Source organism: Anolis sagrei, chromosome 5 (assembly GCF_037176765.1).
Source record: "Anolis sagrei isolate rAnoSag1 chromosome 5, rAnoSag1.mat, whole genome shotgun sequence".
NCBI classification, from domain to species: Eukaryota; Metazoa; Chordata; class Lepidosauria; order Squamata; family Dactyloidae; genus Anolis; species Anolis sagrei.
This window is the reverse complement of record NC_090025.1, coordinates 116,215,500-116,235,000: the sequence shown is the minus strand read 5'-3', so window position 1 is coordinate 116,235,000 and position 19,501 is coordinate 116,215,500. Positions and strand designations below refer to the sequence as shown.

Genomic DNA, 19,501 nt, shown 5'->3' with positions numbered 1-19,501 from the left:
TGCATTTGCACTTTACATCGTGTATTATATAATCACTCCCAACAATGGTTGAATGGCCGGGGAAAATTGGAGATGGTTTTATAAGGCAGAGGAATTGAACTACAATAATGGCGAAAATGATGGTTTAACAACCGCCAGGGCTATTGACATATCATATAACAGCGCACTAGTGAACTACCAGGATGTGGAGAATGATAGAGGGGGGAGGGAGGGAGAGAGGGGGTTCCGGTGCTTGGGGGGCCCCCATCGAGGTGATGATGGGGAGGGGGAGATATGGGAAAGGGAGAGTTAAAAAACCACTTCGGCCAATTTGTGAGCAAACCTTAAGAAAAATTCCCAAATGTCCTCCCGACATGGTAAACTTGGGTTCCAAGGTAGACGGTCCTCCCGGATTAAAGGTGGTGCTGTTGAACGCCAGGTCTGTCAATGGTAAAACATCAACCATTCAGGATTTAATCCTGGATGAAAAGGCAGACCTGGCGTGCATCACAGAGACCTGGTTGGACGAGACTGGAGGGGTTAATCTCACCCAGCTTTGCCCACCAGGTTATGCCGTGCAACACCAACTGAGACCCGGGGGGCGGGGAGGCGGAGTTGCAATAGTCTATAAAGATTCCATCTCCTTGGTCAGGGGCCCGGCCTTACAGTCGACCTTGTTTGAATGTGTCCACCTGAGGCTAGGAGACCGGGACAGAATAGGGCTGTTGTTGGTGTACCGACCACCCCGCTGCACCACGGCCGCCCTACCTGAGCTTGCAGAGTTGGTCTCGGGCCTGGCATTGGAGTCCCGGCAGCTTGTAGTGCTGGGGGACTTCAATGTCCATGCAGAGACCACTCTTTCAGGAGCGGCTCAGGACTTCATGGCTTCCATGGCAACTATGGGGCTGTCCCAATTAATATCTGGCCCTACCCACTGTGCTGGACACACACTTGACTTGGTCTTCTGTCAGGGCTGGGAAGAAGGTGGTGGTGTGGAGGAGTTATCAATCTCCCCTTTGCCATGGACTGACCACCACCTGATCAAGTTTAGACTTGCTGCAACTTCTAACCTCCGCAGGGGTGGTGGACCCATTAAGATGGTCCGCCCCAGGAGGCTTATGGATCCAGAAGGACTCCTGATGGCTCTTGGGGATGTTTCCGCTGCCTTGGATGGTGATTCTGTCGATGCCCTGGTCACTCACTGGAATAGGGAGTTGACTAGGGCAATAGACACGATTGCTCCGGAGCGCCCCCTCTTAAGTCACCGAGCGAAACCGGCCCCTTGGTTCAACGAGGAGCTGGTGGAGCTAAAGCGAACAAAGAGGTGGCTAGAGAGCGTGTGGAGGAAAGAGCCCAGCGAGTCAAACCAAACATGCCTACGCCTCTATCTAAGGGCGTATGGCATGGCAATAGAGGCCGCGCAAAATGCTTTCTACTCGGCCAATATTGCGTCCACAAGGAACCGTCCGGCAGAGCTGTTCTGAGTAGTCAGAGGGTTGTTGAATCCCACCTTGAGTGGGTCCCCTGACAACTCAATCTCCAGCCTGCTCCCAGGACTCCTTGTGAGTAGCCAGCAGCCCAGGCCTCCTCCAGTGGGGTGTGACTCAGCAATCTGCAAGGAGGCCTCTACATCTATAAAGCTCTACATCTGCGGCTGCCATCTTGCGTCTCGCTTTTCCATTGCCGCCGCCGTCCCTTCACCGCTGCCGCTGCGACCGGACCACCGCTGGGGCCAGGGCCGAGCCAGGGCTTCCCGCTTCTCCATCGCCGCCGCCGTCCCCTCACCGCCGCCGGTACGACCGGACCACTGCTGGGCCATGGAGAGCGTCGCGGCCGCTGAGGCCGCCATCTTGGCGCCCCGCCTTCACCATCGCTGCCGCTGCTGCGACCGGTCCACCGCTGGGGCCGTTGGGCCAAGCCAGGGCACGGAGAACGCCGCGGCTGTTGCGGCCGCCATCTTGGCGCCTCGCCTCACCATCGCCGCCTTTCCATCGCTACCGCTGCAGCTGCTGGGCCGCCGCTGGGCCATTGCTGCCGCCTTCCATCGCGGCCACCACCATTTGGCCCGCCGCCTTGTCATCGCTGCTAGATTTCACCTTTGCCACCACTGCTGGATCTTCTAGAGTTTCATCTTTTCAGCGTTGACTAATATTGTGTAGAACCTTTGTATGTGCCTTAATATTGTGTAGACCTCTTGTGCTGGCCTCAGTTGTGTGTAGACCTTTGGTGCTAGCCTTAATAGACCTTTAAGCCAGCCCCTATATTGATACATACTGAATGAGAGTTTGATTGACCATCTGTGCTGCCCACCGCTGAGTTGTCACCTCCGGAAGCCCCATCCGCTTGTATACCAACCGTCTAAAGATTCCACCGGGGATCATATCAATAGTTAACTAATTTGCCATCACTTTCATCCCCATTGGAGGGTAATATATACTACCAACTTAGTATATGCCTGGTTGTCATTTGTACCAATATGGTGAGAACATAATAGAGCACTTTAGGCGCCTGCCGCCTGCTGCTAGATTGCACCAGCACTTTCGCCCCTTCCCCATCCCTCCGTGCCGCACTTTAATTATTGTCGAATAGAGCACTTTAGACCTAGCACTTTATGATTGTGCCCGATAGCACGTAGTGTCTGCTGTTGATTAAATACTACTATAGACAGGGCTGCATTTAAAAACTTGCACTTTAAGATCTAGCCCATTGGTGTGGCTGGAACACCACCACCATCTGTATTGCTGCTATCCATGTGGTTCCCCATCCCCATTTATGTACTGTCCCTGTTACTTCTGTGTAGCAGAGGGGGCAAAAAAGGAGGTGGGTTGGAGCCTGCGAACGAAAATGGGATAGGGAGGGAGGGGGAGGGGGAGAGAGGATGTTGGCAAGAACCAAAAAATCTAACAACGAGCAAAGTAGAAAGCAATTTCTTGACTATGGATGGCGGCATGGAGGGGGGGAGGTCTTCCACTAGCCGAGGGGCCCCCATAGAGGTCGTGGTGGGAAGGAGGAGATGCGGAAAAAGGAGACCTCAAATTCGGCCTAATTCGGAACGCTTATCCATATTAACAACCCCCAATCGGTCTCCTAAGGTAAATTGGTGTAACCAGGTGAGCGGACCCTCCGGCTTGAAGGTGGTGTTGTTGAACGCCAGATCTGTCAACGGAAAAACGACCTGGATCCAGGATTTAATCCTGGAGGAGCGGGCAGATCTGGCGTGCATCACGGAGACCTGGTTGGATGAAGCTGGGGGCGTAAATCTCTCCCAGCTTTGCCCTCCAGGTTTCTCTGTGCAACACCAACCAAGAGCCGGAGGACGGGGAGGCGGGGTCGCAGTGGTCTATAGAGATTCCATCCATCTGACCAGGAGCCCCATCCCGCAGACCACAAATTTTGAATGCGTCCACCTGAGGGTGGGTGACCGGGACAGAATAGGGATTCTGCTAGTGTACCGTCCACCTCGCTGCACTACAGTCTCCCTACCTGAGCTAGCGGGGGTGGTCTTGAGCCTGGCGGTGGAGTCCCAACAGCTCCTTGTGCTGGGGGACTTCAACATCCATGCCGAGGCAACCCTCACAGGAGCGGCTCAGGACTTCATGTCCGCCATGGCAACCATGGGGCTGTCCCAACGGATAACTGGCCCCACCCACTGTGCTGGACACACAATGGACTTGGTCTTCTGCCAGGGATGGGAGCAGGGTGGCGGTGTGGAGGAGCTGTCTATCTCTCCATTGCCATGGACCGACCACTTCTTGATCAGATTTAGGCTCACTGCGCCCCCTAACCTCTGCAGAGGTGGAGGACCCATTAAGAAGGTCCGCCCCAGGAGGCTTATGGATCCGAATGGATTCCTGATGGCTCTTGGGGATTTTCCCGCCACCTCGGTAGGTGACCATGTCGAGGCCTTGGTCGCTCTCTGGAATGGGGAGATGACCAGGGCAATTGACAGGATCGCTCCGGAACGTCCCCTCTCGAGTAACCGAGCTAAACCAGCCCCTTGGTTCACTGAGGAGCTGGCAGCGATGAAGCGAAGGAAGAGGGTACTAGAGAGCGTGTGGCGCTCGGACCCAAGCGAGCCAAATCGAACACGGTTTGTGTCCTTTCTAAGGGCATATGCCGCAGCAATAAAAGCCGCAAAGAAAACTTTCTTTGCGGCTACTATTGCGTCTGCAAAGAACCGTCCGGCGGAGCTGTTTCGGATTGTCAGAGGTCTTTTAACTCCCCCTACCTCAGGTGGGAGCCCTGACAATTCGGTCACACGCTGTGAAGCATTTGCTCGGTTCTTTGCAGACAAAGTCGCTTTGATCCGCTCTGAGCTGGACGCCATATTAAGTGCAGTCTCTGTGGATGTGACACAAGCACCTGCTTGTCCTATTTTGTTGGATTCTTTTCAGTTTGCGAAGCCCGAGGATGTGGACAAGATACTTGGAGGAATGAGGCCCACCACGTCCATCCTAGACCCCTGCCCATCCTGGCTTCTGAAGGAGGCCAGAGGGGGATTGGCCGAGTGGGTAACGGTGGTGGTGAATGCCTCCCTTCGGGAAGGCAAGATTCCAGCGAGCCTAAAACAGGCTATTATAAAGCCGCTGTTGAAGAAGCCATCACTGGACCCCACCAAATTCGAAAACTTTCGGCCTGTTTCCAATCTTCCCTACTTGGGCAAAGTCATGGAAAGCGTGGTGGCCTCACAACTCCAGGTATTCTTGAGAGACACGGATTATCTGGATCCGGCACAGTCTGGTTTCAGACCGGGACATGGTACCGAGACGGTCTTGGTCGCCTTAGTCGATGATCTGCGCCGGGAGCTAGACAGGGGGAGTGTGACCCTGTTGGTGCTCCTGGACCTCTCAGCGGCCTTCAATACCGTCGACCACGGTATTCTTCTGGGGCGCCTTGCAGAGATGGGTCTCGGGGGCACTGCTTTGCAGTGGCTCCGGTCATTTCTGGAGGGCCGTACCCAGAAGGTGTTATTGGGGGACTCCTGTTCAACACCACAGCCTTTGACCTGTGGGGTTCCTCAGGGCTCCATCCTGTCCCCCATGCTGTTTAACATCTACATGAAGCCGCTGGGTGAGATCATCCGGAGTTTCGGGGTGCGGTGTCATCTGTACGCAGATGATGTCCAACTCTGTCACTCCTTCCCACCTGCTACTAAGGAGGCCGTCGAAGTCCTGAACCGGTGCCTGGCCGCTGTAATGGTCTGGATGAGGGCGAACAAACTGAAATTAAATCCAGACAAGACAGAGGTACTCCTGGTCAGTCGCAAGGCCGAACAGGGTATAGGGTTACAGCCTGTGCTGGACGGGGTCGCACTCCCCTTGAAGGCTCAGGTTCGCAGCTTGGGTGTGACCCTGGACTCGTCGCTGAGCCTGTATCCCCAGGTTTCAGCGGTGACCAGGGGAGCATTTGCACAGCTCAGGCTCGTGCGCCAGCTGCGCCCGTATCTTGGGAAGTCTGACTTGGCCACGGTGGTACACGCTTTGGTCACATCCCGCCTCGACTACTGCAACGCTCTCTACGTGGGGCTGCCCTTGAAAACGGCCCGGAAGCTCCAGCTAGTCCAGCGCGCGGCAGCCATGTTGTTAACAGGAGCAGGGCGTAGGGAGCACACAACGCCCCTGCTGTCCCAGCTCCACTGGCTGCCGATTTGCTACCGGGCCCAATTTAAGGTGCTGGTACTATCCTACAAAGCCCTAAACGGTTCCGGCCCAAAATACCTTGCAGACCGCATCTTGGCCTACGAGCCCACGAGGACCTTGAGATCATCCGGGGAGGCCCTTCTCTCGATCTCGTCTGCCTCACAGGCACGCCTGGCGGGGACGAGAGAGCGGGCCTTCTCGGTGGTGGCCCCCCGGCTGTGGAACGCCCTCCCTGCTGAAGTTAGACAGGCGCCCTCCCTTATGGCCTTTCGTAAGAGCCTGAAAACATGGCTCTTCGAGTTGGCCTTTAACTGAGTGCTATATCTTGGCAATGATGACCGGAATAGACCACGACTATGAGACTGACTATGACCCATGATATGACGAAGCGGATTTTTAGTATAAGTATATGTCAAGTAGTAGTAGCATGTTATGTATTGTTCTGATTACTGTAAATTGTCTTTTCTATGTTGTTGTTCACCGCCACGAGTCGCCCCCTGGGCTGAGAGTGGCGGTAAATAAGTGCAAGTAATAAATAAATAAATAAATAAATAAACTCGGCAGCGCACTGTGAAGCATTTGCTCAGTACTTTGCGGACAAAGTCGCTTTGATCCGCGCGGGCTTTGACACCACATTAACTGCAGTCTCTGAGGATGTAACTCAAGCATCTGCTTGTCCAGTTTTGTTGGATTCGTTTTGATCTGTTCAACTTGACGAGGTCATCAGGGTTCTGGGAGAGGCGAGGCCCACCACATGCATCCTAGACCCCTGCCCTTCCTGGCTGGTAAAAGAAGCCAGAGGGGGTTTGGCAGAGTGGGTAAAGGTGGTGGTTAATGCCTCCCTTCAGGAAGGCAAGATTCCAGCCAGCTTAAAACAAGCTGTCATCAAACCGCTGTTGAAAAAGCCATCACTAGACCCCACTCAATTCGTCAACTTTAGGCCAGTCTCCAATATCCCCTACTTGGGCAAAGTCCTGGAACGTGTGGTGGCCTCGCAACTCCAGGAATTCCTGGTGGACACGGACTATCTAGATCCGTCACAGTCTGGCTTTAGGCCGGGACATGGTACTGAGGCAGCCTTGGTTGCCTTAGTTGATGATCTGCGCCGGGAACTGGACAGGGGAAGTGTGTCCCTGTTGGTTCTGCTGGACCTCTCTTCGGCCTTCGATACCGTCAACCACGGTATCCTTCTGGGACGCCTCGCGGGAATGGGACTTGGGGGTACTGCCTTGCAGTGGCTCCGGTCCTTTCTCGAGGGTCGCTCCCAGAAGGTGACACTAGGGGACTCCTGCTCAACTCCTCGGCCATTGCACTGTTGAGCCCCGCAGGGCTCAATACTGTCCCCTATGTTGTTTAACATATACATGGAGCTGTTGGGAGAGATCATCCGGAGTTTTGGGGTGCGATGTCATCTGTATGCAGATGATGTCCAACTCTATCACTCTTTTCCACCTGCCACTAAGGAGGCTGTTCAGGTCATGAACCGGTGCTTGGCCGCTGTCACGGACTGGATGAGGGACAACAGATTGAAACTAAATCCAGACAAGACAGAGGTACTCCTGGTCAGTCGTAAGACCGAACAGGGTACGAGGTTACAGCCTGTGCTGGACGGGGTCACACTCCCCCTAAAAGCACAGGTATGCAGTCTGGGAGTTCTCCTGGATTCATCGCTGAGCCTGGAACCCCAGGTTTCAGCGGTGGTCAGGGGAGCATTCGCACAATTAAAACTTGTGCGCCAGCTGCGTCCGTACCTTGGGAGGGCTGACTTGGCCACAGTAGTACACGCTTTGGTTACATCCCGCTTAGATTACTGCAATGCTCTCTACATGGGGTTGCCTCTGAAGACTGCCCGGAAGCTGCAGCAAGTACAACGCGCGGCAGCCAGATTACTAACGGGTGCGGGGTACAGGGAGCACACCACTCCGCTGTTACTCGAACTCCACTGGGTGCCAATTAGCTTCTGAGCACAATTCAAAGTGCTGGTGTTAACCCTAAAGCCCTAAACGACTCCGGCCCTGTTTACCTCTCCGAACGTATTCTCCCCTACAAACCATCAAGACCACTAAGATCGTCTGGAGGGGCCCTGCTCTCGGTCCCTCCGCCTGCACAAGCATGGCTGGTGGGGATGAGGGACAGGGCCTTCTCGATGGTGGCCCCTCGACTTTGGAACTCCCTGCCATTAGAGATCAGAACTGCCCCCTCCCTCATGACGTTCAGGAAACTAACAAAGACCTGGTTGTGGAACGCAGCATTTGACAACTGATTTAATTGTTTGCCCACATGAAAGGAGGAGGATGAATGGGATTGTGATGGTGTTGGACGATTTGGCTCTTTTAACTGGGATGATAATGTTTTAATGTGTATGGTGCTGATATTTTAATCGTGTAATGAAGTGGCATTGTGTTGTTATTGTATATTTTTTGTATGTTAACACATGTTGTGAACCGGTCCGAATCCCTCTTTGAAGGTGAGAGGGTCGGTATATAAAACCTCGAAATAAATAAATAATAAATAAATACTTAGGCATTGAATGTCTGCCTTCTTATGTGCAAACTGCCCTGAATCCCCTGAGAGAGAGAGGGTGGTATAGAAATAAATAATAACAATTATTATTATTATTATTATTATTATTATTATTATTATATAACAGTTGTCAAACAAAATTATGGATGTTTTAGTTAAACTCAGAGGCTGAAATTCTACATATATTTACTTTGACATGTGTATCATTGAATTTAATTGGATTACTTTGTCACAATTTGATGAAACATCCGTCATGGTTTTACTTCATCCACCTACATGGTTGATCAAAGTACAAAAACCAAAATAAAACAACAGCAACAGTAGTATTGGAAAGACATGAAAGTGGTTGATTTACGCGCTGATACAATTCCTACTTTGCTGCTTAATGTCAGCTTAAAGCCTAATACAAAGTCTGAAACCTTTATTTCAAGATTTTGAGTAATGGTGACCTCTTGGAGTATGATGGTTGACAATTCGGATATTTTCAGCCTCTTACATTGATATAGCTATGAGGAGAAAAGGGGAATCATATGACTAAATCTGAGAAACAAACAAACCCAAAGCTCAAATACCACACCTCCTGCTTTAGGAGAATCTATATCAGACCATGTAGCCCCTTCACAGAACCAAAGTACTTGATTCCATCACTTGTGCAAAAGTTCCATGTGCCTCCCTTAAAAAAAACAACAATCTACAAATTGCAGAGCTTCTGTGAGGCCTTTAATCTGGTTGGGTATTGTGACTAGTGAGTATACCAAATGCCCATACTAGATCTATTAAAACTTTGATCTAAATCCTGTTTTAAGTATAACTCAAGTATATCCATTCAATCAATGGGATTTGCTTGATTGATTCACCAGTTCAATAATTTGTTGAATAAATCAGCTCTTGTTGGGACTAACCAACAAGATACCAGTTCTGTTATGAAATGTATTTCAATGTGGTATTTGTTATTTCTAGCTTGGTGTTTAAAACAGAATTATTTACATTGAGGACACAATCTATACAAATTTGGGCATATTTTTTTAAGTGAGTGTGTATGTGTAAACAAGTTTTTACAAGACTAAAATAACTAATCTACATACCATATTATATTTTTCTTCCTGATGGAAGAAGGGTGATTTAATATAGTACGTGCCTCTTTATTATGCCACCTGTATGATTTATTCTGATCTATCAATCACTGATAAAGACAACATGTGTAGAAACCTTTTCTGGATAGTACAAGACATATGCATGTCTACTAAATCATGCAAAGCTGTTGTACATTTATGAAATGTTACCTTATTCCCTGATTCACATGAAGTATTTGTGTCTGTTGCAGTTGTTTAAGACTTATAAAATGTTTTGTGTCTTCTTTGGTAATATGGTGCAGGAAAGTCTAAGTAGTCTGCAGAAGGATATAGTTAGCTGCTCCACATTGTGGAAATGTATCAATCTACCACCATATTTTTGTTCTGTACCACCCTAAATGCACCTGATCTCATCAATATTGGAAGTTAAGGTGAATTAGATCCCCATCTACACTGACCATATGTTGGATCAGTCTGTGAGTGGCTACAAAATTAATTTGGTTTAATCTGGATTAATCTGGGGAAAGCCTCTTGATATAGCTGTACCCTTGGTTAAAATAACATGGGGGAAAACCTGAATCCTGCACCAGTATTTGGACTTTCTACTATGTTCTGGCAATGCAGATGCCCACAGCCAGTTCATATGTGGAACCCGAAGCAGATGTCTCAACAGCAATCCTGCACTCTCCAGGCTCAGGTGGCCCAGGAATGCAGATGACAGGGGTGTCGCAGCTATGGTGTTGCTGCTTTATAGTTGGGGTTGCTTTCAAGTATTCAAACCCCCTTCTCGGAAGCTGCGCCCCGTTGGGAAAATAATACAATCCACAGAAGACAAACTTTCTTCAATAAAGTAAATGTTTATGCAATAGTTACAAATAACAGATTCAGTCCATCAATCCCAATATTCCAGCAAACCTTCCTTGAGCTTTTATAGGAATCTATTTCTCTTCCTTGCTCTCATCACCATCATCAGCATTCTCTGCTCATACTCTTCTCTACTCTTCTCTACCTCTTCTTTCAATTTGTAGTAGTTAAGCTCTCACAGGTGGCTTGACTGTTGCTGACCACACAATGACTGGACATGATTCCTGCAACCACTTATCCATTTTTCACTTAAGAAATGATCTAAATAACATAAAACTCTGACAAGGGGAACTTACCTCCTACTGGATAATCTTCTTTCCCACTTTTTGTGCCATGCAACTGGCAAATCAACCTAGGGAATGGATATTGGGGCTTCCCCCTACTTCTTCCAAGCTCCTTTGCCAGTTACATGGCACAGAAGTATGAAGAAGGCAGCAGCTAGGTCCTCTGTCACTAGTGTAGCTGGCAGTGACAGGGATGGAGAAGGGATAGTATTTGGGCTTTTGCCTTGTGGCACCAAACTTGACTTTGTCACAGTTGGGCAATAGGAATAACTTTCTGCCACTGAGGTGACTGGGAGTAGTCCTATAAATGTACACACACCATTAGACCTAATTGGCATTTGGATGGAATGCCTCCACAGAATACTTGAAATTACCAGGTACAAGGAAGAACCTTGCCTGAAACCCTAGAGAGATACTGCTGGTTACGTAAACTAAACTGGGGTAGATAAATCACGGACCAGAGGCCCTATCTACATTCCCATATAATCCAGTTTTTGAACACAGATTATCTGCTTTAAAATGGATTATATGGCAATATAGACTCATATAATCCATTCAAAGCAGATAATCTGGATTCAGAAACTGGATTATATGGCAGTACAGATCCAGCCTGACTCCATATAAGGCAGCTTTCTATTTTGACCTATCCTTCTTCTATACTTGAATTTGGAAATAAGGAGGCATCTGCCACTTTTGCCCTCTAGTATCTTGTGGAACTCTCAGAGGTGAAGGATGCAATATTTCTGCACTTTCTTAAAGACCACGCAAAAAAAGCTATTCAAGTTTTCAAATAAAGCCTCCCTCGGCTGTATAAAGTTCCTCCCAATAACAGAAGTAGGAGTTCAAGCTTTGCTTAAGTGAAATGGAGCAATCAAAGACTTCATTTATAATCTACTTTCTCATTGCATGAGATTGTTAGGAGTGGTTTATTATCCTGTGTTTCAGAGTGGCCTGTTAGCTTGTTAGACAAACAAACTCAGTAAACAAATACCAAGATTGTTCTTGGTGGAAATAATGAAGAAATCCATTTCAACCATTTGCACTCACAACTGCTAAATGAAACACCATTTTAAGGAGGGAAACACACAAATGAAGCAGACTGTTATTTTGATTGATGCAAACAAGTTATCTCATATATCTTGCTTAGACCACATGTTTATAGTTTAAGATTCAGGAAAGAAAACAGTGGATGAATGCAACTTCTTAGAGTTTATATTTTGTAAGCATTTGGTATTTTCCCCCTTTGGGGATCATTTTTCTCACATCTTATATTAATGAATGTTTTTTTTATATTGCTCTCTTTTGTTTTCAGATTGATTTTAAGCCTTCAATACGACTAGCAGCAGGCACATCTGATTGACTGTATGGCCATTTACTATGCAATGCCTTTTCGGTTCTAATTTCTCACGTGAATAATCTAGGAAGTACTTCCCTCACTCTCAATTATCCTCATTTAGCATCAGTGATGTCAGTACATAAGCATATCTAATTGGTCAAATAGCATGACAGCATCCCATTCATTGCATCTCTTATTGGTGAAGATCATCACAAAAGAGACTAATCTATGAAGGAAGCATTAGGTAAGGGTAAGAGAGGCAGGTAGAAATGCAAAAACAGCAAGCACTGAATAGGACTGAAAAAACCCATAATTAATTTCAAACACAGGAATAGTGTTGGGTGGGTTATATGTTGGGGTAAAGGTAAAGGTAAAGGTAGTCCCCTGACATTAAGTCCAGTCATGTCTGACTCTGGGGTGTGGTGCTCATCTCCATTTCTAAGCTGAAGAGCCAGCGTTGTCCGTAGACACCTCCAAGGTCATGTGGCCGGCATGACTGCATGGAGCGCCGATACCTTCCCACCGGAGCGGTACCTATTGATCTACTCACATTTGCATGTTTTCGAACTGTTGGGGAAGGATTGGTAAAGTTAAGATTTTCTCCTGACATTAAGTCCATTTGTGTCTGACTCTGGGGGTTGGTGCTCATCTCCATTTCTGAGACGAAGAGCTGACATTGTCCATAGAAACCTCCAAGGTCATGTGGCTGGCATGACTGTATGGAGCACCATTAACTTCCCACCGGAGCGGCATCTACTGCCTGTTTTCAAACAGCTAGGTTGGCAGAAGCTGGGGTGACAGCAGGAGCTCACACCATTCCCTGAATTTGAACCTGCAACCTTTTGGTCAACAAGTTCAGCATCTCAGCAGTTTAAACCACTGTGCCACTGGGAGCTCTGGGGAAGGAATACATTTATCGTATTGAAATCTCATGGTAGCCTAAAATAGAAGGTGGAAATGTAACACAATAGAAATGCATTTGGCTAATACTGATTTCTCACTATTACTCTTATTCTCCATGTGATGTACACTTTGCTTGCAACTTTAATGCTGGATTTTGTTGTTTATTTTTTCCAGATTATTTGTACCAGTACATTTTGACAGTGAAGACTATGGAAATTTTAAAACTACAACTCCCAACTCCAAATTTTAAAACTACAACTACAACACTCTGATTAAGAACTCCTCAATCAACTTTGACATACGTCAGCAGCTATGTACATCGGAAGCCCTTCCACCCAGGCTTTATGGACTCCCAAAAATCCATAAGGACTCCACCCCACTCAGACCCAACATAAGTGCCATTGGATCCCCCACATACGACCTAGCAAAATTTCTTGCTGCACAGTTACAAAGCCATATTGGGCTCACTACACACTACATCAAGTACTCAGCCCACTTCATAGAAAAAATCAGCAATCTCAAGCTAAATACCAACGACAAACTGATCAGCTTCGATGTGGTATCTCTATTTACCATGGTCCCGGTACCAGACACCATGGCACGCATCAACCAGAGGTTCCCAGAAGACATCACGGCTCTGTTTCTCCATTGCCTCACCACCAGTTACTTTCAGTGGGACAATGAATTCTACGAACAGAAAGATGGAGTAGCTATGGGGAGCCCTCTCAGCCCGGTCATAGCTAACTTCTACATGGAACACTTTGAAAAACAAGCCCTGGAGACAGCAACCAAAAAGCCCACGATATGGTTCAGATATGTGGATGACACCTTCACCATTTGGAGCCATGGAGAAGAAGAACTCAACAGATTCCTGGACCATCTTAACAGCATCCACCCAAAAATCCAATTCACAATGGAAAAAGAAAATGAAGGAAAACTGCCTTTTCTAGATGTCCTGGTCATCCGCAAACCAGATCAACAATTGGGTCACACCATCTACAGAAAACCCACACACACAGATAGATATCTACATAAAAACTCCAACCATCACCCAAGTCAAAAAAGAAGCACCATTAAAGCCTTGGCAAACCGTGCAAAAAGAATCTGCGAACCCCACCTCCTCCAAGATGAACTGAACCACCTCAACTGGGCTCTCCAGGCCAATGGATACTCCACCTCAGACATCAGAAGAGCTGCAAGACCAAGAACAAGCCACGAGAGTAAAGATGAAGATCCACCCAGAGGAAAAGTGTTCCTGCCATACATCAAGGGAACCTCTGACCGCATAGGGAAGCTGATGAGGAAACATAACATACAAACAATCTACAAACCCACCAAGAAAATCCAACAAATGCTACGTTCAGCAAAGGACAAGAGGGATCCTCTCACCTCTGCAGGAGTCTACCGTATACCATGCAGCTGTGGACAAGTCTACATAGGGACCACCAAACGCAGCGCCCAAACACGAATCAAGGAACATGAAAGGCACTGCAGACTACTTCAACCAGAGAAGTCAGCCATAGCTGAGCACCTGATGAACCAGCCTGGACACAGCATATTATTTGAGAACACAGAAATGCTGGACCACTCCAACAACCACCATGTCAGACTACACAGAGAAGCCATTGAAATCCACAAGCATGTGGACAATTTCAACAGAAAGGAGGAGACCATGAAAATGAACAAAATCTGGCTACCAGTATTAAAAAACTCTAAAATTACTACAGCAAAACAGCAGAGAGGAAACAACCAGGCACATCTTAACACCTCTCAACAGAACATTTTCCCAGGCTCAGCCAGGCCTTCAAATGCTAATAAAGGTGGTCAGCTGAAACATTCACACCTAGCTTCAGCAGAGAGCTCTTTGCCCCACCCCAGTCATTCCACAGATATATAAACCCATTTTCCTAGTTCCAACAGACCTCACTACCTCTGAAGATGCTTGCCGTAGATGCAGGCGAAACGTCAGGAGAAATGCCTCTAGAACATGGCCCTATAGCCCGAAAAAACCCACAAGAACCTACAACTCCCAAGATTTTATAGCACTGAACCATGTGACTTGCAGTGTGATGAGGCAGCAGTATTTTTTTTAGCATTGAAGGCTATGAAACTTTTAAAACTTTTAGAACTACAACTCTCAATATTTCATAGCATTTAGCCATGGCAATTAAATGGCACCAGATTGCATTCATCCTACAGCATTAATTCTCAACCTGTAGCTCCCCAGATGTTTTGGCCTTCAACTCCCAGAAATCCTAACAGCTGGTAAACTGGCTGGGATTTCTGGGACTTTTTGGGCAAAACACCTGGGGACTCACAGGTTGAGAACCACTGTCCTACAGTCTAAGACTCCTTGACACTGTCCTATATTTCAGGATCTGATCCTAGATTATCTACTTTAAATTGGATCATATGAATCTACTCTGCCAGATAAACTGGGATAAGCAGATAATTTGAGTTCAGATCCTGGGATATAGGAGCAGTGTATATCCAGCCTTAATGAATGTTGAGCAATTATACAATCTAACTTTTAGAGATATCCATTGCATGGAGATTCCATTAATAGGAATGGTGAACAGACGTGGGAACTTTTCCCTTCCTTAACTGGCAGTGGGAAAGCCTATTTGTATTAAAAGGTTTGCCCAAACTATCGAAATATTTGGAATAAACCCTTTCCCCCATTTTCTCCATTATAATTACAATTGATTGTGTAATATAGGACAATTCCCCTTAAAAAAAACCCCAAACCTTTGATTGGCATACCTTAAATCACCTTCTACGTTTGGGATGAGGGAGGAATAAAGCTTTGTTCAGATAAAAAGATACACACTAGAGAACCCTACTTTGTACTTTCTAGGCTCTATCTCCAATGCAAATATTTCAGTCCTGACCCAATTGTTTGTAATTTTTTTAACTTAATCTGATCCAAATGAGATTTCTATCTTAATTTGCTGTTTAAAGTTTCACTGCTGAAATAAAGGGATAGCTTCATTAAAGAAGAAAGAGTGTCAATTCCAATTTGCCTGCTTGTGAATTTTAATGAGCATTTAAGTGATAAAAAGGGTTTTTTAAAAAAATAAAAAAATAAAAAATCCCACCCTGGCATGCATGATCTTATAGCAGAGTGAATTGTGCACTACAATAGTTTACTGAACTCATTCTGTCATGGAGCTGGTGAGAAATTATTTCTCTCGATTTTGTTTCACATGTCTCTCAAAGGAATAATGAATCTTTGTTTGAACATGTTTCAATATATATTTTAAATATGTTATTAGCTTTTAAACATTGAAAGGTCATAAAGGAGAGTAATGTTTCCGTAGAAAAGAGTCCTGCATTTCAGGATTCCCAAATGGGATGTAACTGAAGGTGCACCTACACTGTAGAATTAATACAGTTTGCTATTACTTTAAATGCCATTGTTCAGTGCTATGGAATCATGGGAGCTGTAATTTTACAAGTCCTTTAGCCTTCTCTGCTAAAGTGTACTGGTTCCTCACCAAACTACATATATCTGGCTATCATAGCATTGAGCCATGGCAGTTAAATTAGCGTCAAATGCATTAATTATATAGGCTAGACTTTGGGGAAAACATCTATACTTACCATTTAGGTCAGCTGGGCCTTGGATCACTTCCGTGGTGGCCAAATACCACACAGAGCTGATCCAGAGTAATATGAGACAAGGCCACTTTTAAGTGGTTGGGGACTAGTCCAAATTCTGGGCCAGAATTCAGAATTTCTCAACTTTGTTTCTGTCTGAACAGTTAAGCTGGTTATAGGACTTGTTGCAATTGCTCTCTCTGCCATCCTGGACTAGAGCTGCTGTGGAGAACAGGATGGCAATTAGCATTCCATCCTCCTTGTTTCAGTGGTTTCCTGATGAAACACGAGTCTTACCTATAGGCCATTGCTTTCAATGGTTGGAGCCAGGTCACCTGGGCAATTGGGGAAGGAAGGAGGGGGGGACTCTTACTCTCCTCCCTCTTTCCTGTCTCATCACTCCGGCCAACATCACTACAAGCAATGGCCAGCAGATTAGATCTGTATCTTGACCAGAGACTGCAGTGACAACAACTGTGGGAGGGGACAGGAAGCATGGCTGTTTGGTGACACTGTACTTGTTCAGCCCACATTTATTGGTCTGTATAGATCTACCCTAAGTCTTCTTTCCTGATTGCCAGATCCAACATTTCTAAGAACATATATGTATACTCTGTAACTAACTATACAAATGCACTCCTGTCACTAGTAAAACAAGTAAAACCTGATCTTCCTGGCTCAGGGTTGAATCCCGAAGTATACCTTTATTTTCAAGTGTAACACTCTGCACCAAACCCTATTACCTGATTTCATTTTTGTTCAACAAGTAATCCAGTGGATCTCCTTCGTTAGAACTGAATTTAAGACAAGAAAAATGGGAATTAAACAAAATAATATGGGTATTTAATGTATCAAGTTATATTTTATTACAATAGGGAGTTTCAATTAGTTTACTCTTGAAAGGATCAGCTAATCTGATGTAGGTCAATGATCAAAGGAATTGCAGTTAATAGGATCCACATTTACACTTGATGACTAAATTTTTTAAAGGAATCTTCATCTGGTTGGTCCTGGTCAGGTATGAAGTATGGACTTAAAAATGTAAAAAAACCCAAAACCTTGGTTAAAAACAACTATGAATTGAAATATCATTGATTAGATTACACACACCCTTCTCTCTCTATATATATATGTATATGTATGTAATGTTACTGTTATGTTATGTGGCCATCTTGAGAGAAAAGGGATAAAAAAAGTTGAAATCTGAAAATATTTGAAAAATGGTAGACAAATAATAATTTTCATGGACACGAATGACATTTTTAAAAATCTGCATAGTAAAACAGGTTTTCTGCACAGAAAATCCAATGTCATGTTTAATTTGTGGGGACCATTGCTGAGGAATCTGGCATCAAGAATTTAAATGATTGTCTTAACATGTGTATTATTCTCTTTTTCTATATCCTCCGCAATCACATATCTTTCTAATCAGCACAAGTAACTCGTGTTTGGAAACATGTATGCTTTACTACTACAGTAGAAGTATGACTGAATTATCATCATTTTGTCTTTAATGTCCCAGTATTAGTGGAAATCAGAATTCTTTTCTCCCTTATGTCACTTCAGAAATCTTTGTAGAAATAGTAATCGTATCTGTAATAGTCCTATCATAACAGAAAACAGATAACATTTAAACACAGCAAAACTAATCACCAAGCTTTTTGAGTTACAATCTTTAAGATAATCAGAAGGAAGGAAGCTATGAGCAAACACTTCCCTTTGTAGGCTAAGCAGAGGGAAATTGGTAGCTACCACCATCAATCTCATTCAAATGGAGTATTGCATGTTTCTTATACTTGCATAGGTTTTCCCCCAAACTTTCTTACCACAGGCATTTTTCATAGCTTAACATAAAGAAGCTTAAATGAACCTGCCATGCCCCATGTTTGTGTAGCACATTTCTCCCAGAAATTAGATTATACTCTATTTTTGAAACAAATGTGTGTTGTTAATTCACTTATCTTTAAAAGACCAGATGGACAATTTAGTATTTACAACGTGGCTTTAAAATTTTAAACCTGAAAACCAATTTGCGTCCCAGTAATATGTATTGCTTTGTACAGGGCACATATTAGCTTGAACTCAGCTAAGTGATATTTATATGTACAATATGGATGTGAAAAGGAAGGAGGAAAAAAAAGTCATATGGTTTTTAAAGTGTTTCATGCTTATTTCCAGCATTTATTTTTCCCTTTCCACTCACCTTAAATAGCTCAAACAATAAGTGTTATATCCATTGTATATTTGGTTGCAGTAATTTTATGTTTTAGTCTACACAAAGATTAATTTTATGTAACACTAGTATTTTAGAGGTGATTTATTTGTCTTGAGTTTTTTTTACTATTCTGTGCAACTACTTTTACGACTTGATATTATGAGATGCTGTACTGAAGTAGTATAATCTGTGAAATTCTGCAATAAGGTGGACCCTCAGTGTCTGCTCATGTTTGTTTCCAAGTCCTCCCATGGATACAAAAACAAAAAAAGAAGAAGAAAAACATGGCTTCACAAGTCTCGTTACATGCAATAATGTTCAGTATATAAAATGGTAAAATTGAGGTTTGCTATTTAGAATTTTTTTGGGGGGGGGGCGGGAGAAGGAGATATTTTTAAGCAGTGGTTGATAGGATCCTTGGATGCAGAATCCATGGATATGGAGGGCCATCTGTTCAAAGTTGAGCTGCTGCCCTCATGCTCGTGATAAACTTCTTACTTAAATTGGCCAAAATGTTTGTTCATATTATCTAAATAATCCAAAACAGTTCTTAAAGGATTGCATTTTCTATTAGTCTGAATTAGGATGAAAGGAGGGACAAAAGGAGACAAATATCTTAAATTATGACACTTATTTAAGAAGGAATCATACGAATCATTCGATAATAATTATAAAATAAATCATGTACATTGTTAAAAATACAATTTTGATTTGTTACATTTGAATGTATGTATTTACCCTGCACAGCGGAGCCCCTGGTGGTGCAGTGGGTTAAACCCCTGTGCCGGCAGGACTGAAGACTGACAGGTCGCAGGTTCGAATCTGGGGAGAGGCGGATGAGCTCCCTCTATCAGCTCCAGCTCCTCATACGGGGACATGAGAGAAGCCTCCCACAAGGATGATAAACATCAAATCATCTGGGCGTCCCCTGGGCAACGTCCTTGCAGACGGCCAATTCTCTCACACCAGGAGTCACTCCTGACACGACCAAAAAAAAAAACAACCCTGCACAGCAAAAGTATTCACCAAGCTTCTCTCTCCCGACCCCTCCCCCACCTCATTCTTTAGAATCCTTACAGAGACTA

General features: G+C 45.2%; 1 protein-coding gene across 1 annotated transcript; it reads left to right on the top strand.

The window, feature by feature from the left end:
* Positions 1-353: 353 nt before the first annotated feature.
* LOC137097126 (uncharacterized) lies at positions 354-14,255 on the top strand (the record flags this gene model as incomplete). Its single annotated transcript, XM_067468489.1, has 3 exons — positions 354-429; positions 1,588-1,886; positions 12,879-14,255. Coding segments are annotated over exons 1-3 (1,752 nt in total), but the record flags the coding sequence as incomplete, so codon positions are not given.
* Positions 14,256-19,501: the final 5,246 nt, after the last annotated feature.